This window comes from Athene cunicularia (genome assembly GCF_003259725.1).
Source record: "Athene cunicularia isolate RWA chromosome 24 unlocalized genomic scaffold, athCun1 chr24_part1, whole genome shotgun sequence".
NCBI lineage: Eukaryota > Metazoa > Chordata > Aves > Strigiformes > Strigidae > Athene > Athene cunicularia.
This window is the reverse complement of record NW_020799132.1, coordinates 2,541,252-2,564,241: the sequence shown is the minus strand read 5'-3', so window position 1 is coordinate 2,564,241 and position 22,990 is coordinate 2,541,252. Positions and strand designations below refer to the sequence as shown.

The window sequence follows — 22,990 nt, the reverse complement described above, 5'->3', positions numbered from 1 at the left end:
AGAAAGGGGCACCATAAAATGGCATACGGAAGAGTAGAGGAGCCTGCAGGCAATAAAACAACCTGGGAGAAACACTGCTGCCTGAGAATCAAGCCTTGGTCCCCCCCCAAAAAAGGCTCTGCCCTCCATGCCAAGCCACCCCACCACCAGCTCAGACTCTTTCTTGATATATCAGGATTTTTATATTCCCTGCTCAGCGAGGACTTTTCAGTGCTCCAGACCTAAGTGGCTGCAGCAGGTACCAGATGATGATACAGCTGGGAAGTCCAAGCATCACCTGGCGGGGGTCACAGGGGTCCCCTCCTCTCCCTCCCTGCCCAGCCTTCCTGAGCAGAAGCAAAGCGTGGAATAAAATGCATCATTTTCCTCCTGCTAAATACGTAACAGGAGCTGGGGGTGGGGGGAAGAAGAAACCAACACAGATACACAGAGGGCTGCAGCAAGCACAGCCAGCTTGTAGGTGTGACATGAGGCTCTGTCCCCAGCACTGCGGGGAACAGTCCAGAAAGCTGCAATAGCAAGAAATTCCCTTTCTCTGGTCAGATGGTAACAGCAGAAAATGCCCAAAAAAAAAAAAAAAAAAGAGCAAGAAGAATCAGGAGCAACCTTTTTAAAGGCGTGTCGTTTCTTTCCGATTTTTAAATGGCATCATATCAAAACACCCTATAAAAAATGAATCTGAGTGTGTTTTGTAAATTATAGATTAGCCAGAAGCGATCCCTCACCAAAGAGATCGGTGCCAAGTTGCAATTCCAGCAGCGTTTCAGCAGAGCATGCTGGGCAGGAGGTCACAGCAGTCGTAACAGTATGTTCTCTCCGTATTATTGTTATTCTGATGCAGAAATAATACCGGTGTGCTCCACAAGGCTGGCGCGTGGGGAAAGAAAAGGTGGGTGGTGGGGGACATAAAGAAGCAAGGACGGGACTAAAATTGTCTTTATTCCCTTTATCTTGCCCTGACTAAGTGAAGGTACATGTCGTACACAGCTGGGTGGAAAAGAAATCACTCCTCTTCCCTCCCTGCTTTGAGTCCATCACTGAATAATCTAAGATAATTCTTGCAAAATCAAGGTCTTATGACTGAGTGGGAGTGAAACTATTGCTCTAAACATATAGTCCCGGGCACGAAGCTGAGCACGCGGCTGCATCTCTGGGCTGCCAGCAATCCTGGGGATAGGGTAACCGATGGTGCACCCGCGTGGAGCATCACCTACGTGGGGATGGGGGTTGATTCTGCGTCACCTACGCTGTGTTTGGGGGTGTACTTCACTGTTCTCTGCAGGTCTCGGAGTCAGGCTGGCTGAAGAGGTTAATATTAAAGGCCAAAATGGGGTCTGCAAAAAAAGCTCTGTTTGGGTTTTCTGAGAATTTCCAGAGAGCTTTTCTTTCTCCTCCTTTGTTTGGCAATTCTTTTTGAACACCAGTAGCAAGATCGGCCAATTATCATAATTGGGTCACCCCTAAAGATTGTGATAGACACTCAGGGCAACCTACCAGAGAGAATCTGACTTATGCCTCATTATTAGCTTGAGCTTGACAGGTTATTTCAGTAACAGGCAGAAAAGCCATCAGAGCAAAGGCACTGGGGAAAACCCAGAGGCTGTGCAGCCTGCAAGGCTGGAGACTTGGCTGCGAACCCCCACAATGTCACCTGTGGGCAGGTGCTTTCGGCCACGGGCTGTGGCCGGGGCATGCAGCGTGGTCTGTGGAGGGGTAACACTGGCTGGCACTTGAGCTGCAAACACAGGCCCAGCCTATTTTAGCCATTGATGGGGTGGATGTTACACCCACCCATCAGCTCAGCTTGGAAATGCAGCGACCCAAGGGTCAGACCAAGATCCCGGACGCCGCAGCAGGCAGGTTTATGTAAATCTGTGCTTTATCTTTTTTTTTAGGGAGCTCTTTTAATACCAGAAGGTTGGCTGGTGGTTTTTGTGATGGCTTAGGGAGAGTGCCTACTAGATCCTGGCCTTTGCCCATCTCTGGCCTTAATACTCTTGACTCAAAAAGGCCAAGAATCAAACGTTCATCTCCAGCCATGCTTGCTTTTGTAACCAACAGCTCACAGGAGGAAAGGACTAAAAATCTGATTCCTTACTGAGCTCCTACAAGACTCCTTCAAAAAGCCCGACCCCAAATCCTGATCTTCCCAGACCCACGCTGCAGCACCTCAGGGTCCTGCCTACATCAAGCCTGGACCGCTGAGATGAATTTTCTTCACTCCATCCCTTCCAAGGAGGGATCCTGCTCCCTTCCCCCTTCCTCCATCCCTGCTATTAACACTCAGCAAACGCGTCTCTATCCAAACCACGCGCAGCCAGACAGCTCCACTGAGGAACATCTCTTTCTCTCCCCAAGCCACTAAAGGACTGTGGAATCAGGACGGAACAGATGTTTTAAGGACTTCATAAATCCGTGAAGATAAAAAAACACCCACCCAGCACTTTCTAACAAAACCCCATGCTGACGGACTGGCGTATCAGAAATAAATACAACCACCCACAGAAACCTTCTGATAAATCTCCTCCGCGTTATATTCTATATATATTATATAGACATGCATATGAGTGTGTGTATATATAATATAAATACAAAAGTGTGTATATATATACATATAATAGATATATAAAATTGTGCGCACATAGGAATATTCATGGTTTTGAAAAAAAAAAAAATTGCCAAATTTAGACCATTATGACTAAAAAAAATATATCTTCCTTCCTTTCTCCCATCTGTTCCCAGGCTTCCTTTGCTCCCATTAATCTGACCAGCTCCCCCATCGCTCGTGTTTCCCTCTGTCCCCTCTCTCCCATGGCTGTTGTCACTCCCCAACTCCCCACCACCACTATCATCTCCCCCAGTAACTCCTCGCCGAATTCCAATGAGGTTTTCTAATTAGACTAATTAATTTTCTGCCCAAGTTAATAAGACTGTCTGCAGTTCAGAAATAATTGAACTTCCGAAACACCAATATCCCCTCCCTTCCCTCCTCTCCCTCCACAGCAAGTGGCGATAGGGCTCCTCAATAATTCAAAATCAGCCTCTGTTTTTTCAGCCAATGGCTTTGCGCTACAAGAGGTATTTAGTTTTTCCATTAACACTCTGACATCAGCCTTCCCCTGCCCAGGGAGGCAGTGGGAGGTGAGTGCATGCTGAGGGATGCTCTGGTGTGTGTGGGATCCCTTCGAGAGGCAATAAATCCCTTTGGGGATCAGCACACACCACTCCTCCCGTGTTACCAATGACCAGCATCCCGCTAGATTAATTTTCCCAACACCAGGCTTTGCTTTTTCCTTTGAAGAGTAGTCTGGATTTAAGACTGATTTTGGTGCTTGGTACTGTAAAAGAATGCTTTACTATCAGAAAACTCTCCATTATAACCCCCAGCTAAGGCTTTACTGAAGGTAAGACCTTGGCCTACCCAAGGTTGACCTTCAGCGCTCTGGGACAGATTTGCAAAGGGCAGAAGTCCCTCCCGCTGTTCCTGGGGACAACATGGCGATGCCCCAGTGCAGGAAGCTGGCAGCCCTTATGTTCACCAAAGCCTAAGTTGATCTGAATTTCCATCTGAGCTCCACACGTCATCACTGGCATGATACTAAACCTGGACAGCTATATTTTCTGGGTGGGAAAGGATTCAAGAGCATCACGAGGGACAGCCCACGCAGTTCTCCCTCTCTAAGCCAAGGTGTTGGAGCTCCAAGAGGGGCCTGGACCACACAGTTATGGGGACAGCATCTCACAGCCTTGAGCCCAAGCACACACAGGCTGAAGTTCAGAGGTCAGACAGGACAATTGCTTCAGATTTAGCAGCCAACACTAAATACAAAAGCAAGTTCACGAAAAAAAGCAGAACTGTGACACCAAAGGAAAAAATCTCCCACCTTTAAAAGCATTAATGGAGTGGGCAATTCAACAACCTTCACCTGAAAGCATCCAAACACTTTTGACTTTATAAAAGAAAATGGTTTAGTGACAATGAAGTTCAGCGTTTCAATGAAAAGGGCCTGTCAGGTTTGGAGGATAGTGGATCAGGCCATCAGAAGAGGCATATTCACATCAACTCTGACTCATCCCCATGGCAGAGAAGAGCAAAAGCTTTCCCTATTTTTTTGGAAATACAATCGCGGACCGAGAGATCCTGGCTCACCAGGCTCAGGTGGGAGGGACGGAGGGAAGATTTCACCTCCCGACATTCGTAGAGCATCTCCTCTAGGTGAAATTTTGGCTGGTGCTACCCAGAAGGTCAGACCAGATTAGAGCAATGAGCTCTCCTGGCCTTAATACCCTGAAATGGGCGCCCTGCCTTTCGCCCCCCCTCCTGCTAATCAAATAAAAGAAAGAAGATAAAATGCCAACCACAAATGAGAGATTTGCAGCTGGGGGATCTAATTCCAGGAGGCTACAGGCCATAAAAAGAAGGGATCCATTAGCATCCACTTACCTGCCATGATGAAGTGACCGCGATAAAGTGCACAGGATTAAATAAATTTAAGTGAATCCCCTGACGGCATTTTTATGGGATTGAAAGAGGTTTTATCCACTCGCAACCTCTATCCTCGGAGGAAACTGATTCAATAAAAACCAAACCCACTTCATCTAGCAGGAAGGGAAAAAAAAAATACACAAAAACTCCGCAACGTTTACAGAGTCACTAAAGCAGTCAGGAAAAAAATTAAATATAGGGCAAATCCCCAAGTGGGAGAAATGCACGCTAGTCTGCTGCTATAGCTGAGCTCCATCAGTTTAACTTCAAACTTTTAATGGTCCTTCACTCCCCGGGGCAGAAGTAGAGTCAGTCCCTGCTGCCGGGCACCTCGCAGCTCCTACAGCATTTGGAGAAAGTTTAAAAAAAAAACAAAAAATAAAATATATATATATATATATTTCCCACTTTTTGCTCCATCTCCTGAGACTCCCACCTCCATCCCTCCAGCTCAGCACCTAAATTGCCCCTGTTACCCAACACAAAAGCAGCCTTGGATATCTATAACTCCCTGCAACCTCCTCTCCCACCAGCCAGGCCAGAAATACGTCTCACCCCCATCTGCTGACGAGGAAGGGAATTAGTCCCTTCCCCGCTCTGCTATTTTGTGCTGAGCTTTGCAAAGGGAGGCACCGCCACTGCTGCCTGCAGATAAGATGCTGCTGCTCCCCGAGGAGAGTGATGCCATTTCCCATCCAACAGCCCCCATCTGCCACCAGCCGAATGCTGAGCACCCCGAATGCCGAGCATCCCACCCCACCAGGGCTCCCAGACCCCCATCCAGAGCCAAAATAACACTGCCTGGAGCCCCGAGCCTCGCTCTCCCGTGTGTCAGTGTGGCCTCAGTTTCCCCAGGAAAGCAAAGCACAGCACAGAGGGCACCATCTCTGCTGCCTCGGCTCTGAAAGGGAACTCGCTTCCAGCAGCATCACCTGGGGGGGAATTTGGGGCTGTCTGTCCACTTAAAAACTCTCTCTGTTGTCCTGTGGGAAATTGCTTTTTCAGTCCATACAAACTCAGGAAGGCGATGATATCTCTGAGCCCAGCCCAGGAAAAAATCCCCACGTCACTGCTCTTTTTCCACCTCTTGTTACCAACCCCTCCTTGTTCCCCTTCTTCCCTCATGTACCCCATTTTTTCCTCGTCATTTGGTGAGGTACAGCAACATCTCCTCCCACAGGAAGGTCTTTAAAACCTGATCTATCAAAGCCTCACCCATGGGGACAAGCGGCTGCTGTCACTGGGACCATGGACTCAGCGCTGTTGGGGGAACTTTTACCCCCGGAAGGGCTCCCTGGGTCCTCCTGAGAAGTTGTAGAGCTGCCAGAACTCGAGAGAACTTCATCCAGACCAACCCTCTCCTGAGCCATCAGCAAAGGACAACCTCACCATACCAAATCAGCCGCACAGCGCCTGTTTTGCTGTAAGATATGTAGGAGCAGGAGACACCAGAATCCGGGGACAGGGGTCTGACACCTTTGCTGTTCAAAACAGACACATTCGGGGTCTTCTGCCCACCAAAGAGGGAACTGCAGGTCAGCAGCGCAGTGCTGCACTCTCCCAGACGTGGCCTAAGCATCCCCACAGCCATTTGCATCCCGCACCTCTGACCCCATTGAGGAGAACTTGGGTTGGCAATAAACCCCCCTGCACCCCATTTATCTGCCTCTAGAAGGATCCACCGCCGGGCAAGGCTTTCAGGGGGTTTGGCTCCTCCTAAGCACAGCCACCCCCCATCTATCCAGCACCCCCTCATTTATCTGCCTCAAATACAAGCCATCATCACTAAGCTACGTCTTTTGGAGCCTTGTCTCCAGTCCTGCCTAAATTATCCAAGGGCATCAGAGCTATGGGGCCGGAGGGGAAAAAAAAAAACCCTCTGGCCTTTAGAAGACCCAGCAACAAGCTCCGAAAGTCTGCGAAGAAGAAAAAAAAAAAACCAAAAAAATCGCAACGTCAGAGTGCAGCGGTCTGGCCCGAAACAGCAAACGGTATCGATTCGTATCAGAGGAAGAAGAATAAAAATTAGAAGCTCCTCGGAACAAAGCCATTTTCTTCTGATGTGCATGCATGGGGGGAAAAAGCCATTTTAATTACTGATCAAAAATAAATGACTTGCCATTTGCTAGGACTTTTTTTTTTTCTTGAAATTACTTTGTAGAATTACTTAAACTTATTAATATATTTATAAGGAAAGAAAACACCCATAAATGCTGGGAATGCTGAGCCAACGAACTAATTAACATCAAATTACTAGTGGTTACTACAGCTTGATACTAAACATTGCTACCCTATTATGTGGAGGATGGACAAAAATCTCTTGCAGCTGTTAATTATTTCAATTATTAATTTTAATTAATAATTCATATCCCTTTCCCGACCCCCTGGAGTACACTACAGTATCTACATTTTTTTCCTCTCCTCCTCCATTTCTCCCTAACTCCACTTTCAGCAAGACAATCCATCACTCTGCAAGGTTACTGGCTTCAAGAGAGACTGGGGGGGGGTGTGTGTGTTTATTATTTTATTTTATTTTTTATAATCGACAGTCATTTCCTCAGAGAAATACCCCCAGTAAATACTAGCTCTAGAGAAACGATAATAAATCCTTAAAGGTGAACTTAGCTGCTTTTTCCCATCACATGCTCCCTTTTAAAAAAAAAAAAAAAAAGAAAGAAAAAAAAGTAGTAAGTCTAAAAAAAATCAAACCTCTGAGAGCCCAAGTCCTTAATAGTACATGCATAGAGAGCGAATTACAAATAAATCCCTTTTAAAGTCAAGCGGAGAGGATTTTTTTTAAAAAAAACACCTTTTAGGTTGGGATTCAGGTTGCGCCCCCCATCCGACACCTCCCCATGCCCCCAGCACCGCCCAAGGCTCTGCTCAACTCCCTGCACCCCTCCCTGGTGCTCCCACCCGCTGCCCCAGACATCAGAAAAAGGGAAACTGAGGCACAACCTGCTGTTAAGGAAATCCATTAATGAACTCAAGTTCCCACCTCTCCCCATCAAACATGTCTCACTACTGGTCTGAAGGGCTGCCCTGCCCTCAGGCATTGCTCATTAGGTGAGCACAGCCCTTAAAATATGAAGGGATTAAAAAAGAAACACTAAAAGCCTTCTTCCTATTTTTTTTCTTCTCCCGGTTTTTAAACCCTCAGCATCTGCCTTTTGGAGCTTTTGTGCTTAACCAGCCTGAATAGAGACTTACTTCAAAGCAGAAAGGGGAGTTGGGATTACAGCGGGACTCCCTGTCAGCTGAGGCGTCAGGAAAACTGGCTTGGCGGGTGGGAGCAAGCTCCATGCACCGAAAATATTGTTTGTGGAGAAAAGCGGGCAGCTCCTGAACAAAACCGCTGCTTCCCCGCAAAGAAAAAAGCTTGCAAAAAATGAGGGGGGAAAAAAATTAAATTAAAATAAAATAAAAACCCCCCATCACGTACACATTCATACGTATATTTTCCCATAGAACAGCTTTATCCTACAAACACGTGTTGCATTTGGTGCCTGCTGTGGTTCAGGGGTGTAGCAGAAGCCGGCTCGATCCGCAGCGTAATTTCAGCTGGTGCCACCAAACCGTCTCCCCGCTCGCGGATGTGCGCGCCCGTGCACGCTTCTGTGTGTCTGAGTTTATCTGGAAATTAATTTCCAGATCAAAAGGAGACTGTTTAATGACAGAAAATAAATGGCGGTTGGTGGAGGATGGAGACAAAAAGATGACAAAACCCGAGGCCCCGGGGCATTTCTTGCTGCTGAGGGGATTAATATTCCTGATGGGTTTATTTGGAGGGGGGAAGGAAGAAGAGAAATTTGGTGTTCAACTCTGGGGCAGAGTCTTCCAAATTTGATTCCAGACAGAAAACGTTTAAGGAGAAGAGAGAGCTCTACACCCCGGCACGCACACGCACGTACCCACACAATAAAACCCCTCATCTATTAATCTTCTCCTTTGATCTAGAGGGTAGAGCTAAAATGACGTTTGATGCTCTTTGCTGATCTCTGGAGGGCAAATCAAGTAACAAATAAGGGGAAAAGCAGTCAGAGAGATACAGCACGGTTTATATCGCACAAAAATAGACACACAGAAAAATCAGCATGAGGATTGTTGGTTTGGGGTTGTTTCTGGGAGGAAGGGAGGGGAGAGGTCGCTTCCAAAACACAATTTTTCTTCTTAATTGATCTATTAAACCTTGTGAATAACAAGATCGGATTATTTGATGGGTGGCCTGGCTGGCTTTTGCATATTCTCAAATGGGGTAACAACTGTATAGAGCATAAACATGATAGCTGAGGTGTCTGGTACTCTGCTATTGAGGCCAAGAAGTACCCTGTCTTTCCATGGCATCACTTTTCTGGGGATGGCCGAGCACTTGGCAAGAACAATCCATGCTTCGATTACATCTGTTAGGCAGAAGGTCAAAATCAGTCCCATTCAGGGAAACAGGGGCAACAAAGACAGAAAACAATTTGCCCACGCTGTCTCAATAATGTGGTTATAAAAGGAATCCAAGATCATTTTTCCCATCTAATCACTAAACCCAACTCCCTCGCCGAGCCACCCGAGCGGCTCTGAATAACTGTGTTACTTCTCCTACAATTTGCCGAGGCCACACGCTGCTCCTCTCTTCCCCGAGCTCCCACTGATGGGCATTTCCATCCCTGCAATGTGGTGGTTTTCCATTCACCGAGGGAAACGCCTTTCTTTAGGGGCTCCTGACTTGCTCTGAACCGAGGGGGTTGGAAAGCGGAGGACAAAAGCCCAACAGCCACAGAAGGAGCGGGTAACACTCATGGTCCCTTCTTGGACCCAAACCTACATGAAATTTGCGTTTTCCCTCAGTGGCTCTTTTTTTTTTTTCTCCGCAGAGCGGCACACACCTTGTAGCATTATGGTGGGATAGTTTGTGATCCCATTCCCGCAACACTTCTCCCACCATCAGCTCTACCAACCAGCACACCCCCGACTTCCCACTGCCTGCTGCTGATGCAGCACACCGAGTCCCAACATATTCTCCCTAAATTAAACCCCACACCTTCACGTTTTCCTGTCTGGCATTGGACTCAACGCTGAAAAAAGAGTCACCCCGGAGTCCTTTGCCCCTCCAGCATCCCAGCCCCAAACCTGCTCCCAAACAGGACCACATGCACAGTACCTGAGGCACAGAGATCATCATCCAAAACCAGCTTTTTCAGCGCAGGCAAACAACAAACAGATCCCACGTCCCGCACGGCTCCCCCAGAGGCACTTTCCTTTAAGAAAAGCACTGGGTTTTGTTAGCTGGGTTTTTTTTTTTCCCCCCCTCTTTTTCCTCTTAGGCCTGAACGGTTTAATGAGCGTCCTTTTGACCTAGGAAACTTAGTTTTAATTTTCATCACTTTATCCAGAGAACAATGTGTCCTGGGGGCATCTTTGAGCACAATGTACACTTTCATCATCAAAACAAATGCTAGAAATACCCATCTGCCATGTTATCAGAGTGTATTGGCTCACTGAGCCGGACACCGCTTAGGGGACAAGGGAGGCTTTTACTCTTCTCAAAGTCATGAGTGCTCCCTCTAAGCTCTTTAGCATTAGAGACTCCTGTGGAGATGGGTATTAGAAGCTCTATTTCTTTTTTCCCTAGTCAGGAATGATGGGAGATGGAAATTTCTTTGGAGATTTCTGCTCCTACGGGGGAAAAAATGAGAGCAGATTCTCCTTTAGTCATCCCCATGTGGGTTACTCGTAGGGTCTTGGGAGCACCAGGTGATGCTTGGTGGGAGGGATGGAGAAGCAAGCTGGACCCAAAGTCAAGGACTCCTCTCCGAGCTGAAGGTTATCCAGGGTAAGCAAGCATCCAGCAAGGCTCCACCTCGTCTTTCTGTTCCAAAAAGGGGGGTAATGACTCTGACCTATTTTGATTGTGAAGCATTAGCCCCTAATGCGCTTTTGTCTCCTCATCAGCCCCTGGCGCCGTGCTCACATAAACAGTCCAGCTGATGTGCACCAGCCCCACCCAATGCCTTTCGCTCTCCAGACCTTCCCATTCCCCCACCAGAATCCAGATAATCAAGACCCTTCCGTGCCATGACACTCGGCTTTATAGGATTTGTCTCCTTTAAGTCCCTTCCCCAAAACCACTTCTCCAAGGAGGTTTGCAAGCTACACCCTCCTCCCCGTTTCAGACTGGAATAATTTGGAATAAGTTATAATAATAGTAAACATAGTAAAAACAACAACAAATCAAACATGCTTTGTTACTCCCCAGGCACACACATTTGTCTTCCAAGCGACAAAGTAATCACATTTTTGGTTTTAATTTATTACGTGCATTACAGTCAGTGCCTAGGGGCATTATCACAAGTCACAGCCCCAGTGCGCAATGGGAGGAATCGAGACTCTTAAATCCTCACCTCCTTTAGCTTCTCCACCTGCCAACAACTCCAGAGACAACATCTTTCCCCGGGTTCGAGCTGATTGCAGAGGGACCCAGAGATCACACCCCTGCTCCACAGGGGCGAGATGACCCCCCAGGGCCACCGGCACCACAGGAAGGGGTCCCACAAAACCCACACAGGCACTGCTGAAAGCCAGGCTGTGTTTAATTTCCTAAGGTACTTGCACAGAGAAGCATATTTTTACCTATTAGATTTTACGTTCTCCCTTCAAAGGGCCTCAAAACCATAATGTCCATCATTACTGTTTATGGGACACCAACACACATGCAGAAAGCCTCGGAAACACGGAGAAATACAGAGGAACCTTCCCACCAGCCCTGACACCCAGACAGCAGCAGAGACACGGGGGTGAGGACCAGCTGCGGAGAGGGATGAGCAGCAGGATCTCTGGGGGAGTTCAGGGGATGGCTCAGCATCTTCCCAGCTGCTAGAGAATATGGAAGGATGAGACAGGAAGGTACGAGGTTGCTGGTGTGATATGGCTGCATCTGCCGGCAGCCGTCTGCTCCCAGCCTCTCCCTCCACACCCGGCCGGCGTCAAAGCTTCCAGAAGGTATCTCCATGCTCAGGGTGCCTTCACAGAGGAAGAAAACTGTTTTCCCCCCTTCTGACCATGAGCTCACGTATGCTGCTGGTAATTTTTCACAGTGGGTAGCAGTTTGCACTTAACCCAGTGAATAAGGGGGTCTGCACCCTGCACCAGAGAGGCGCAGAGGGTAGGAACAGCACCAGCATCCCACTGCATAGAGAGCTCTGTGTCACCTCACATCGGGCCAAAATAAGCAACAAGCCTCTGCTGGGCTGGGGAAGGAAATGGGCTGGGGGCTGTGATTACCTCCTCCAAGATAACGCTAAGAGAAATCTCCACTGCGAAGCAGACTAATCACATTTCTTGCCAAGGAGCACAAGCCTTTTGGCAGGTAGGGGATGGATCTCAGGAGCTGACATGTCTCTCTGCTGTCTACAGCTGATGAAGTGTCAAATGAGATGGAACAGAAAGTGAGACCCATCTGGGGAAGCGGGCTCTGCCGGGCTGATTGATGCCAGGAGGAGGAGGAGGAGGAGGAGGGTGAGGTGACTGGAGCACCACAGGGACCTGCTGCCGGTCGCTCCTGTGCTCAGCAAGGTGACGCCGAGGGGCACTTTTGGGCTGGCTGGCCTCGAGCATCGCGGTCACTCCTCCTCATCCTCTCCCACCAGCCGGCACGATGAAGAAACAGCCTTTGTAATTGCCAGCACAGTCAGCGGTGACAGCACTCATAGTCCTCAACACAAGTAATGACGATCATTAATTACTGTCTTTATTCATTAACATGAGGGGGGTACCTGGACAGGCTCCTTTGGATCTGACAGGTAGCTTAAGGGGGCACTTGGGTCCAGGGCTTTGCAGTTTGCAGGAGGGCTGGTTTTAAATATTAACATCAGCGGTTGGGTTTTTCAGTCCTGCAACAACAGGGGGAGGAGGGAAGTCCATGACTCATCACCAGATCATGGTGACTCCCAAAATCTCTGCATGGTTCCTGGGCCGAGGGCTGTAATGGAAACAGGGGAGGGATGGAGATGTGCTGGGAGGAGCAGTAATGTATCTGGGGGTCACTGGGCCCCCCCCCCCCGAAATGGGAGAGTTGGTTAATGGGAGGACACATCCCTCAGCCTTGCCCAGAGCAGCCACATCCCATTCAGGCTTTAACAGAACTAGGAAACTGCCAGCCTGGCCACTAAACTCTCACAGCTCCCTCCATCCAAACAGTCCATCAGCCACTCCAGAAGAGAAGAGGGTGACCTTCAAGATGTGGGGCATGAAGTTTCTCAAAGAGTCTTATGGGAATTTGGCCCCGGGTTAATGGAAATCCCCTTCCAGCCCCCCCCTTATGTCTGGGGGTGTGGTTAGACAGGGACGGAGGCAAGGCACAGGATCCACCAAAATGAAACTTGATCAAAAAACCCCCTTGCTTACCAAAAACCAAATACATATAGCCATGAGGTGCTGTGTTTCACGATACCCCTTAACAGGATCAGCAAAACAGGGTCAGCATATAAAATACAGCTGCTTTAGAGATCACAAAAAATACTTTAATCTGCAGTGGCTTTTCACCTCTGGGGGCTTGTGAAATGGTATATTCTATCTGCTTATTTAGCTGATCCTTTTAAAAAGGTATCAGAATAAAGGGGGGTGGGGGGGTGGAATCCTTCGTCATGTGAACTGAGCCAGAGAAAACTTTCCCTCTAGCAAGACTCTGGCAAAAATCCCAGTCCCAATCCAGTGGTGCTTTGAAATACAAACAAGAGGATCTGAGGATCTGATGGTCCTAAAGTGTGTTTCCCACTAGCCTGGGGCTCGCTGCCCACCATGGGGGGGTCCTGTACATGCTCCTTGGAGCTGGGTGTCTAAGCAGGGTGGTCATACAGCTCGTGGAAGGAGCAGCTGGGAGATATGTTGACAGGGAGATTCAAGAAAGCAAAACCAACCTGGTCGCAAGGAAGCCTTGATGGGTGGGGGTGCCTTGGAGTTTGTGTCCGACCTCAAAATGAAGCTCCCCTTTCCCCACCGCCACCTCGGAGCCTGAGGGCAGCAGCCAGGGGGACTTTGTCGGGCAGCACCATCACGGAGCGACTGAGGGAGGTGGGAAATGCGGGGAGTGCTGCTCAGAGCCGCGCTGCCATGCTGGAGAAGGATGCTCGGCACAAGCCGCTGCCCGATAGAAACACATCGCACAGTGACTATGCACACGAGAGGCTCGAGAGCTGTCTTGACACATTGCTAAAATCAGGAGAAATGGCCACAAAGGCAAGATTCAAAACCAGTTTTTGTTGTCTTAAGTTATCTGGTGGCAGACCAGAGGGGAAAACCCTCAGCTCTCTAAGGGTCTGCTGCCCACCCAAGTTTGCTCCAGCCTGCTGACATCCAGCTCCTGCCAACCTGTTCCTATTGACTTTTTTTATGTGCAGTCAACTTTTCAGTCACGTTAACACATCAAAGGCAATAAAGCGAAGAGCTATGTGAGGTGCAAGAGGCACCCTAAGGTATAGGAGCTTCAGAGCAGGGGCTACCAGAGCCCTGGGCACCGACCATGCAGCCCTGAGGCCACTCGATAGGAAAATTGGAGCCATTTCTGCACACACCTCCTGCTGCAGGGCTGGCAGCTGCCCTGCAAAGAGCCCAGCAGCAAATTTCAGGAGTGGCAAGGGGAAGAATAAGGTGATAGAAGTAAAAATACAGGCTGGGCAAAATGGGGTTCCCTCATTTTGTGTGAAGAGATTGGGATCTGTATGCCAAAGCGCCAGCAAAGCGTGAAGGGACAGGAGCCTGTCCTCGCATAGTAACTCAGCTCTAGGGGATATCTCCTGGAGAATGAGAGCGCTTCATCGGCGCAGCTCCATGGAAAACCCCAGGGCATCGAGCTCTACGTGTCACCCACGTGCCTGTTTCTCGTCCATGTTTCCCATCGTGATAGAGGGGACGGAGTCCAGGAGCCCCAGTCCCGTGTCGTACAGCAACTCATGGCGCTCACCAGCGACGGTTCAGCCCATCAAAGCTCCCTGTATGCTTTGGGGAGGTGGAGGGGCTCCCCCTTGAAACCACCTTTAGCTTGTTTTAGCCCTTAACATCAGTTAAATCTTCCTTAAGGAGAAGGTTAATAGCCTTATTTTGGGACAAGGGAGGTTTTGGGGCAGCACCTTGGCCTGCATCATCTCAAATCCCTGAAACAGAGCCACGAGCTGCAACTGGCTCTTAAATTTAGCCACACAATTCATCCCAGGAGACAACGCTGCAAAACATCCAGCCTGGACCAAGGGGTGATGAGGAGCCACATCCTGACCTGTTCTGTCCCCATCCCTGGGCTGGGCTGGTGGTGGAAGCCAGCTGCTGCTGCTGCTGCTACTTGGGACCAATTCAGCCCCGATTGCTTCCACCAGATCAGAAAGAAAATTGAAAAGATTGCGGCCCCCACACTCATGCCGCACACGGGAACCGGGGACAGCAGCGCTCGGTGCCTCCAGCCCTGACCTTTATTTTCCATTAATGGATCCAGGTGCGCGTTGGCTGTGTTTGAAGCTGCATAAAATGAACTGAAAATAAGAGGAATAAACAGCAGCAGTTAAGGCCTTTCTTTCTTTCTTTCTTTTTTTTTTTTATTCTAGAGGAATGCTGAACCAATTGCAGCCAAGTTATTGACACTCAGCGAGCTGCTTCTCCACGCAGACAACTTGCTGGGAACCAGCTCGCAGCCTGGGGCTGCCGGCTGTGTAAGCAGTGAAGACAAAACCCAGTGGAGAGCTGCTCCGCGGGGGGAGGTTTGCAAGCCCCCAGATGCCAGAAAGCATCTGGCTCAAGTGCAAGCAGAACAGAGCCATCCCATCCCACTTCAGAGAAAAATATAATTAAAAAAAAAAAAGGGGGAACATCTCTAAGCTAGAAAGCAAAGACAAGGTATGGGAAGGTGATGCTGAGAGTTGCATTAACTTTATACCAATGTTGTGTGCCCTGAGCATTCGTCATCCACCCCACAGATGCAATTTCTGCCCTAATTGGGGTATTTTGCCCCACTGCCCATCAAACCCGCAGAGCAAAGACGGCTCTTGTAATACGGTGCCCGTGAGCCCTGCGCTGAGGGGAGCCGGAGGGCTCCAGTGCAGCACCAGGAGGGCTCCAGTTTGGGCTTTTACACACCCAAATTGCCAGCAGAGGGAAAGAAGCCAGCCTAAAACTTTTCAAAACATTAACCTTTGATGCTATTTACAGAGCAAACAGGGAGCTCGCTCAAATTAAATGGCAATGTTTTGCTTCTCTCTGCTACTCCCCTGGCAGCTGCTCGGTGCTCCAGAGAGAGGCACTGAGCCACCCTGGGGGAGCCGGGAGGCCACAGGGATGGGCGTCCCCAGCCCCCTCAGCCCTGTGACAACACCTCTGGGCATGGTGGGGGAAGATGCGCAGGGATGGGGCCAGGTTAAGATAAACAGTTTTAGGATGCCAGCACATGCTGTGCTAGACCATTAACTGTTTAATACTTTAAATCCAAGCTCATCTCTCAGCTAGGCCTTTAATTTAAACTTAAGCTGGATAGCTGCTCTATGTTTAATAAATAACTATTGATTATTTAAAGAGCACCTGGGCTGAGGCTGACCACCTAAGGCTGGGTACACATGTGAAAAATACACAGTACCTATTACTGCCTTATTAAACCTTGGTCTTAAGCATGTGCTTAAGAGCCACTTGCTATTTAATTAGCCAGTTCAGGGCTTGTTGAGGAAAAAATTAAATACTAAAAGAATTGTAGCTCTGACAGCCCTGGGAAACAGCACCTCCTTTCCCCTTCGCTGTCCACGGAGGGCATGGCCATCCATGCCCAGCATTGAGGAGCGATGAGAGACTGGAGAAGGTGAGATGATGGCTTCAGCTGCCCCTTGTGGGGTCAAACCAAAGGGTGCTCAAACCCTGATCGCCCCCCAAAGGCATCCACTGAACCCTCATCTCCCAAAAACCAAGCTCAGAGCTGCCGTCTCCTCTGGACCGCTCTTAAAATCCTCCCAGGAGCAAATTAAGTCCTGCGGTTTGCAGCAGGCAACGCCCGTGTCTCCCCCTTCTCCTGGACTCAGCGTTACCATATTTCACACTGAATGCCAGATATTTAAAGGTAAGTTTCCATCAGGATCCATGAGGATTTATCTACATGGGCTCCCATTAGCGGTAATAAGATGAAGGCGATCAGCCTCATACATTTCACTTTGGCCAGTATAAATGCCTTCAAATTCATTAGACAGATGTCTGCTGGAGTCATGGGCAGGAAAGAGCAGGGGGAGAAAAAGAAAAAGGAGGGGAAGAAGAGGAATAAAAAAAACCACTCCCAGGCTATTTCTAGCATTGTCTTTGCTGGGAAGGTGGTTGGGCTTAGCAGAGATTCAGCTGGCTGGGAGGGTGCGAGGCAGCATGATACACCCTCCCACGGCAGCGGTCCCTCGCCCACCCCTCCCAGCAGACACAGCCCTCACGCTCATCACTGACTAGATTGGGGGTTATTTTGGCCATTTCTTTGCAGGATTTCTAGTTGCTCATTTTGCTCTGTCCCAGTGGAGGTTGCCATCTGCCAGCGCGTCACCCCGACAGGCGATTTTGTCAGTGCCACGGTCGGCGTCACTGTGAAGGTGACACTTTCCAGGGGGCTGGCTATGATTTTTGTCTGCACTAAATTTATTCACAGAGCAACTTAAAAAAAAAAAAAAAAAGTAAAATTCAAACGCAACTAGGAGAGACTTTGTAAAAACAGTCATTACAAAACTCCATGCTTTCAGATATTGTTATTGTTCCAGTGAGCCCCAGAGATAACAGCTGAAATCAGGGCCCTGCTGTGCACTTCACAAACATGCAAAAATAGTCCTTCCCTTCAGAAAAGGTCTGCACTTGCTCTGAATTATAGTACAGACAGCAGAGACTTGGTGCTAAGCATTGCAGACTTGTCAGATGTCTTATCACGCATTCACACCAGTAGATGTTAACTCTGAAGCATACTGATAACGAGCTAAAAGTCATCTGGGTGTTTTGGTCAACTTGCTCAGCTACTCTTTGGCTGTGTGCACAGCCTTCTGCTTTCGCTCCAAGCAAAGGTCCCTTGGCACCCATAAACCAACCCAGAAAGGGTGGTCAGAGAGCATTAACCCCAAAGCAGCAGCCACGCAGAGCCAGGGAACGTGACCCAACATCCTTTGCATCGTCAACTCCCCACAGCCACAAAACAACTTGCCGTTATCTTTTATGCTTCCTCCCTGCTCACCGGGTGGACACAGGATCCGGACAACCTTTGCAAAGCTCCAGCACCGTTGCGCCAAGTCACTGCTTCCCTGACATGACATTTGTTATCCCTAATTACCAGCTTGGCTTCATTTTAAAGTCATTTGCACTGATTACTCCAACTGCTGCCTTGGGTAGTCAATGACTTAGATTAACTAATCACAGCACATAGGAAAATATTTTTAATATATGTATATTCACCTAAATTCCTTTAGTGTCCTGCTTTGCTGCGTCTTGGCTTAAATTGATGCCCACTTGTTCCTCTAATCTGACACTAGCTCAAAAAGCCTCGTGGCATCAATCCGCTCAATTCCCTTCAGAAATGTGTAAGCCCTCAATGAAGCCCCTTCTTAATCTCCTTTTTGCCAGTGATTACAGAGCTGGTGTCTCTAACTCAGCCTGGATAAGAGTCCCCACGTCCCCATCGCGTTGCCTTTTGTTCGCTTGGCTGCTCGGTGTCACTCCTGCAGCATCACCAGCCCCGCAGTCACCTGCCCTGATGTGGTCCAGGAGAGGGGTTAAATGCATTTACAAACTGTCGAGCCTCTGGGGTAGTTTAGATCCTTACTTTCAAGGTTTTCCCTAAAACCACCAGGCAATTTTAATTAAGAAAAGGCAGGAAGTTGAAATCCTCAATGCTAAAATCCAGATTGTGGCAAATCCACAGCAGAAAATGAAGTCCCTGGATAAGCGGGTGCTTGAAAGAGAGGATTAATTTGCTCTGCAGCACCACAGAACCTCTCCCATGTGACCCAGGACCCCTCACTGCACCCACTGGCATTTCTTCTTCCCTAAAATCCACGCTGCTGCGCAGCAACCTCACTTCTTGCTCTAGAAACAACGTCGGCTCTCCTGAGCTCTGCTCTGAAAAGCCACGGGTGCCTCTGGCTCCCCAGCTTGCAGCGACTGCTCCCCTTTTTCCCCACAGCCCCCCAGGTAGGTGGGAGCATCAGGGCTATCGGCGTTAGGAAGAGCCCGTGCAGAAGGATGGCTACGTGTACGGACAGACAAACAGACGGCCAGACAGCCCTCCCTGAGCCAGCGCTTCTGCCTCGGCTCCCTGCTGGGATGGATTGCTGCGGTTTAGCATGCAACAAACTCCTTCCAGACTTGGCATCGGGAGGAAAAGCAGCTGCAAGAGCCCCAGCCAACTCTCGACGGGAAGGAACACGCCTTAGGCACAGGTCGTAAACACACGTGCGGCGAAGCTGCTCGGATGAGAAGTAATTTCAGCTCGGCGTAGCCTGATGGCAGGAAAGCAAACAAATGGCTGACCAGCGGGAACCTGCTCTGCCCACGGCGGGCGGGAGCCGGGCAGGGCTCTGCCCAGCACAGGCAGCCAGCTGCTCCCCAAAATGGAGGCAGGAGCCCCCGGAGGCAGCGAAGGGTCTGTCTGAGCTCAGGAGCCCAAAAATCCTGTGACACAAGCGCTGGAGGGGAGAGGAGATGATGCTGCCTCATTGTTACGACAAGGATGTCCGTGTGCCTGCACAGGGGCAGAGACATGACTCACACCCGTAAGGGAAACCCCCGGGGGACCAGCCTGGGGACACGGTGGAGAGACCCCAGGATGGGGTGGTGCTCGTCAGAGGTGCAGTGATTTTCCACGCAGAGGGACACAGGAGCCCAGGATGAGCCCGTGCCCAGCTCACTGCATGACCGTCTCCTCCTATTCCCCCCGAGCCTTACATCTCACAGAGTCTGAACGCTGGAGAATATCCCCCCACACCTCCTCCAACCAGCCCGTTTCTGCTCCCTGTTCCCACCGCAGCAATGAGTTCTGTCCGGTCTCAGAGCCCCGCACCCATCTACTGCAACCTGTGCAAGCGGGGACAGCGGGGCTTTGCTGTGAGCCACCCCTTCGGTGGGATCACGGAGCAAAGCAGGGAGGAGAAGAGCAGGAGGACCAAGCTGAACCACTCGCACACCAGCATCGCATCCCGGACTGAGGACGCTCAAGGTCAGGGAAGAGTTGCAGCTCCACGTCGCAGCCACGCTCAGAGAAATCGCGTTCCCCCAACTTATCTCTGTTTTTTTCCCCCAAGTCTTCGGCAGAGCTGATAGGGGTGAGCGGGGAGGATGGCAGGGTGAGGACCACGGGGCTTTTTCCATGGCTCATTTTCGCCATCTAGCGCTGAGCTCTCCACCGAGGAGCTTGCTAAAGCCATCCCGCACCCTCTTCCCACCGAGAAACAGGCAAAAATACGGATTATTTCACATGTACAGAACGGCCCAAGAGAGAAACCTGGCTTGTGAAGGCAGCTTAGACCTGGCCCCTGCGCACCTGAAGCCCCAGAGTGTGAAACAGTCATGAATGTTCATGTTTGAGCCAGTTTTAAGGAGTATTTTTCGCACGTGGACGCAGAGAAGTGGACTGAGCAGTCCCAGATGGGCACAGGAAAGGTACAGGGGGGGCACACTATTATCAGTACCTGAAACCTCACTTTCTGCTCCTGTATCCCCTGCCCACGGTGCTGCCTCCTTTTCTTTCACTTTGAAAAATCACTGCAAGTGCCTCGCTTTCCCCAATCAAAAACAGGCAGGAAGAAGGAAAACCTCTCTTTTAACAACACAGTGGAAATTATCTATTGTCATACCTCATCAGTATGCTGGGAACTGTAAGTGAGGAAAGTTTGCCATTGCCTTCTTGCAAAATAAATGCTTGAACGCGTGATGCTTTCCATAACACCCAAAATGTATACTTCTCCCCAACAGACTGTGCAAAGGAGAAGGGATTTTGAGATCCACCAGCGTGTCCCACATCAGCCTGCATATTTGTGAATGTAAAAATGATAAAACATTTTAATTGATATGGAAAACCCAGCAAGCCCTGCCTGTGACCTGCTCTGGAGAGGAGCAAGACAGATGCTCCTAAAGCAGCAGGAAAAAACCCAGCCTCACACAGAGCTGCAGCAGAAACCAGGTAAGGCAGAAAATAACAAAATAACGTGCTGAGCCCGTTTCTCCCCAGAGTGAAGCGCTGCGGGATGCTCAGCCGCTGCAAGAGCCACCGGCAGCAATGGGCTGCCTGGAGAGGGTGGTCTCCTGCAGCCCCTTCAGTCCCCGAAGTGCCACCAGGCTGGTTTTGCAGTGCTGCAGGAGGGGATTGCCATCTGCTGACAAGCCGCAGCCCTGCATGCTCCTGCAGCAAGCCCTGCCTGCCTGCTCCTGCCTGCCAGGGTTGCTACGCAGGCAAGGGGCTGCCTGCTTCCCTCCCATCACTGCCCCTCGCCAGGGAGGCAGCGCACGGCTGCGTCCTGCTGCCCTCGGTGCTTCCCAGAGCCCAGCCAGCTCCGAGGTGGCTTCCCACATCCTGGGCAGGATGAGGCCCCTGGCCCGGGGTGCTGCCCTGTACCAGCACGGCGGGTGAAAGGCAGCAGCATCCGCCAGCAGCGGCTGCTGCTCACAAGTGAATAATCAGCTTATTACAGATTCAGATAGAAAATCATAATATTTGCTAATCACAATATTAATTTCTTGCTAATTGGCTGCCTGATGGCACAGGCAGAGCAAGAGGGCACCAGCTGGCTGCCGGAGCAGTGCCTTGCCTGGCTGCTATGCGGCGCCAGAGGTTTTGGCTTCCTGCAACAAAGTCGGGTGCAGAAGTCAAGGTCCCCATTCCCTGGGACAAGGACAGTTTGCAGCCTTTCACCGTCCTGCCAGAGGAACCCTCACCCTCCACTTACCTGAGGGCAGGAGGAGGGGAAGGGGCTCAGCCCGAGGGCAGGGAAACTGAGGCATAAACCAGCCACCCCATAGGAACTAGAAGAGCAAAGCAGGAGACCCAGACTCTCTAGGCAGCATTTCCTGCACCCTCTTTTTTTCGCAGCAGAAGCAGCACACCATGAAGCCAACACCACCACAACCATCCACCTCCAGGACTGTCCCCGCGCCCCCTCCCTCGGGGACAGGGATCCGGGGAGGAGGGGGGAGGCTTTCAGCAGCAGCTCTGCCCCGTTCACAGGTAACCCCTTTGCGTGGAGCCCGTGCGACATTATGCAGGTTGGATGCCAGGCAAGGCTGATCACAGAGTCATTGCTGCTGCTGCTGCTAATGAGGCCCTTAGGCTAATTAAAAAGACGAGTAGAACACAAAAACATAATGAGGAGCCAGTTTATCAGTCAATCGGAGGACATGAATACACCAATAAAAGTTTGAACTACCTCCTTGCTGCCAACATCCCGGCTCTGGCCCAGCCCAGGGCTGGAGGGGGACCAGACGCTCATGGAAATGGCTTTGTGTTTCTCAGCTCCTGGCCGAGGACAAAAGGGGAGGATGAGAGGCTGGGGAGAGGCACGCAGCCTCCTCTGCAGTGCTCTCTGCCTGCCTGGCACAGGCCTGCTTGCATTTACTGGGCCGAGGATGGACAGCTTGACCAGATCTGAGAGGAGGAGGCTTGGGTAGCTCTTTGGAGATGGAGAGCTCCAGTAGGTCCATACGGATGTGGATGGACCTCCTGGACTCAGCCCCGTGGCTCTGCGCTCCACAGACATCACACTTTGCACCCACGCGAGGGACAGCAGCAAGTTTCCACCTCTTGCAGGCTTCGAGGCTCTTCCCCGGCTGCCACCAATGTCTCAGCCATCTGAGATATAAATCTGTGCGCACGGAGCTGCTCGGCTCAGTGTCGGGTCTGCGAGGACAGAGGATGGCAGTGGGAGGCTCCTTCGAGCCGGGTCCCCTCAAAGCTGCGCTCCCCACCCCTGGGTTTTGCATTAGCCTCTAACCAGGCAGAACAAATGGGCAGAAGAGGCCACAATCCCACCGCCAGCACCTTTTTCTTGTTATTAATAGTATTATTGTTGTTATTCTTCCTATGCCAGGCTCAGGGCATCATAGCTGCAAGATGAGCACCTCAAGCAAACCGCAGGGGAGGAGAGGATGGCTGGCAGAGCCCAGTCCCACACGCCAGAGGCACCCCAACATTGTTGACAGGGGACAAAGTTGCCCCTGGCCCCAGCTGGGGGGTCCCAACATCTCCCACGCCCCCCACCCAGGCACCCAGCCCTGTTCCCAGCCCCTCCAAGCAGAGGACACAGCCAGGTGCTGGTTATGGGGGAGTTTTTGCTGACAAACGCCTTTTACAGGTTTCCTTGCTGAGCTCTCCGGCCCCGTTTACGGATGAGCTGGGAAATCTCAGGGGTGTCTTTGTGATAAACAAATGTAAACACTTATACCTAAACAGCAGCAGCTGGAGCTGGCGTGCCTGGGGCTGCCTGCCGCCGACACAGCGCTGGCACGGGGACGGAGGGCTGTTTTGTGAGTCGGAGAGGACAGCGG

The 22,990-nt window shown here is 50.3% G+C and overlaps 1 protein-coding gene across 3 annotated transcripts in view; it reads right to left on the bottom strand.

Moving 5' to 3' along the window:
* Positions 1-22,990, bottom strand: part of LOC113488515 (protein CEPU-1) — a 311,358-nt gene that overhangs the window by 195,171 nt on the left and 93,197 nt on the right. Inside the window, exon 1 of one of the 3 annotated variants that reach the window (XM_026863734.1) lies at positions 4,445-4,466. The exons of the other annotated variants lie outside the window; for them this stretch is intronic. Within the exon in view, the coding sequence (XP_026719535.1) occupies positions 4,445-4,451 (7 nt within the window). The 5' untranslated portion in view covers positions 4,452-4,466. Of the gene's footprint in view, positions 1-4,444; positions 4,467-22,990 lie in introns of those variants that run through there. 3 annotated transcript variants of the gene reach the window in all.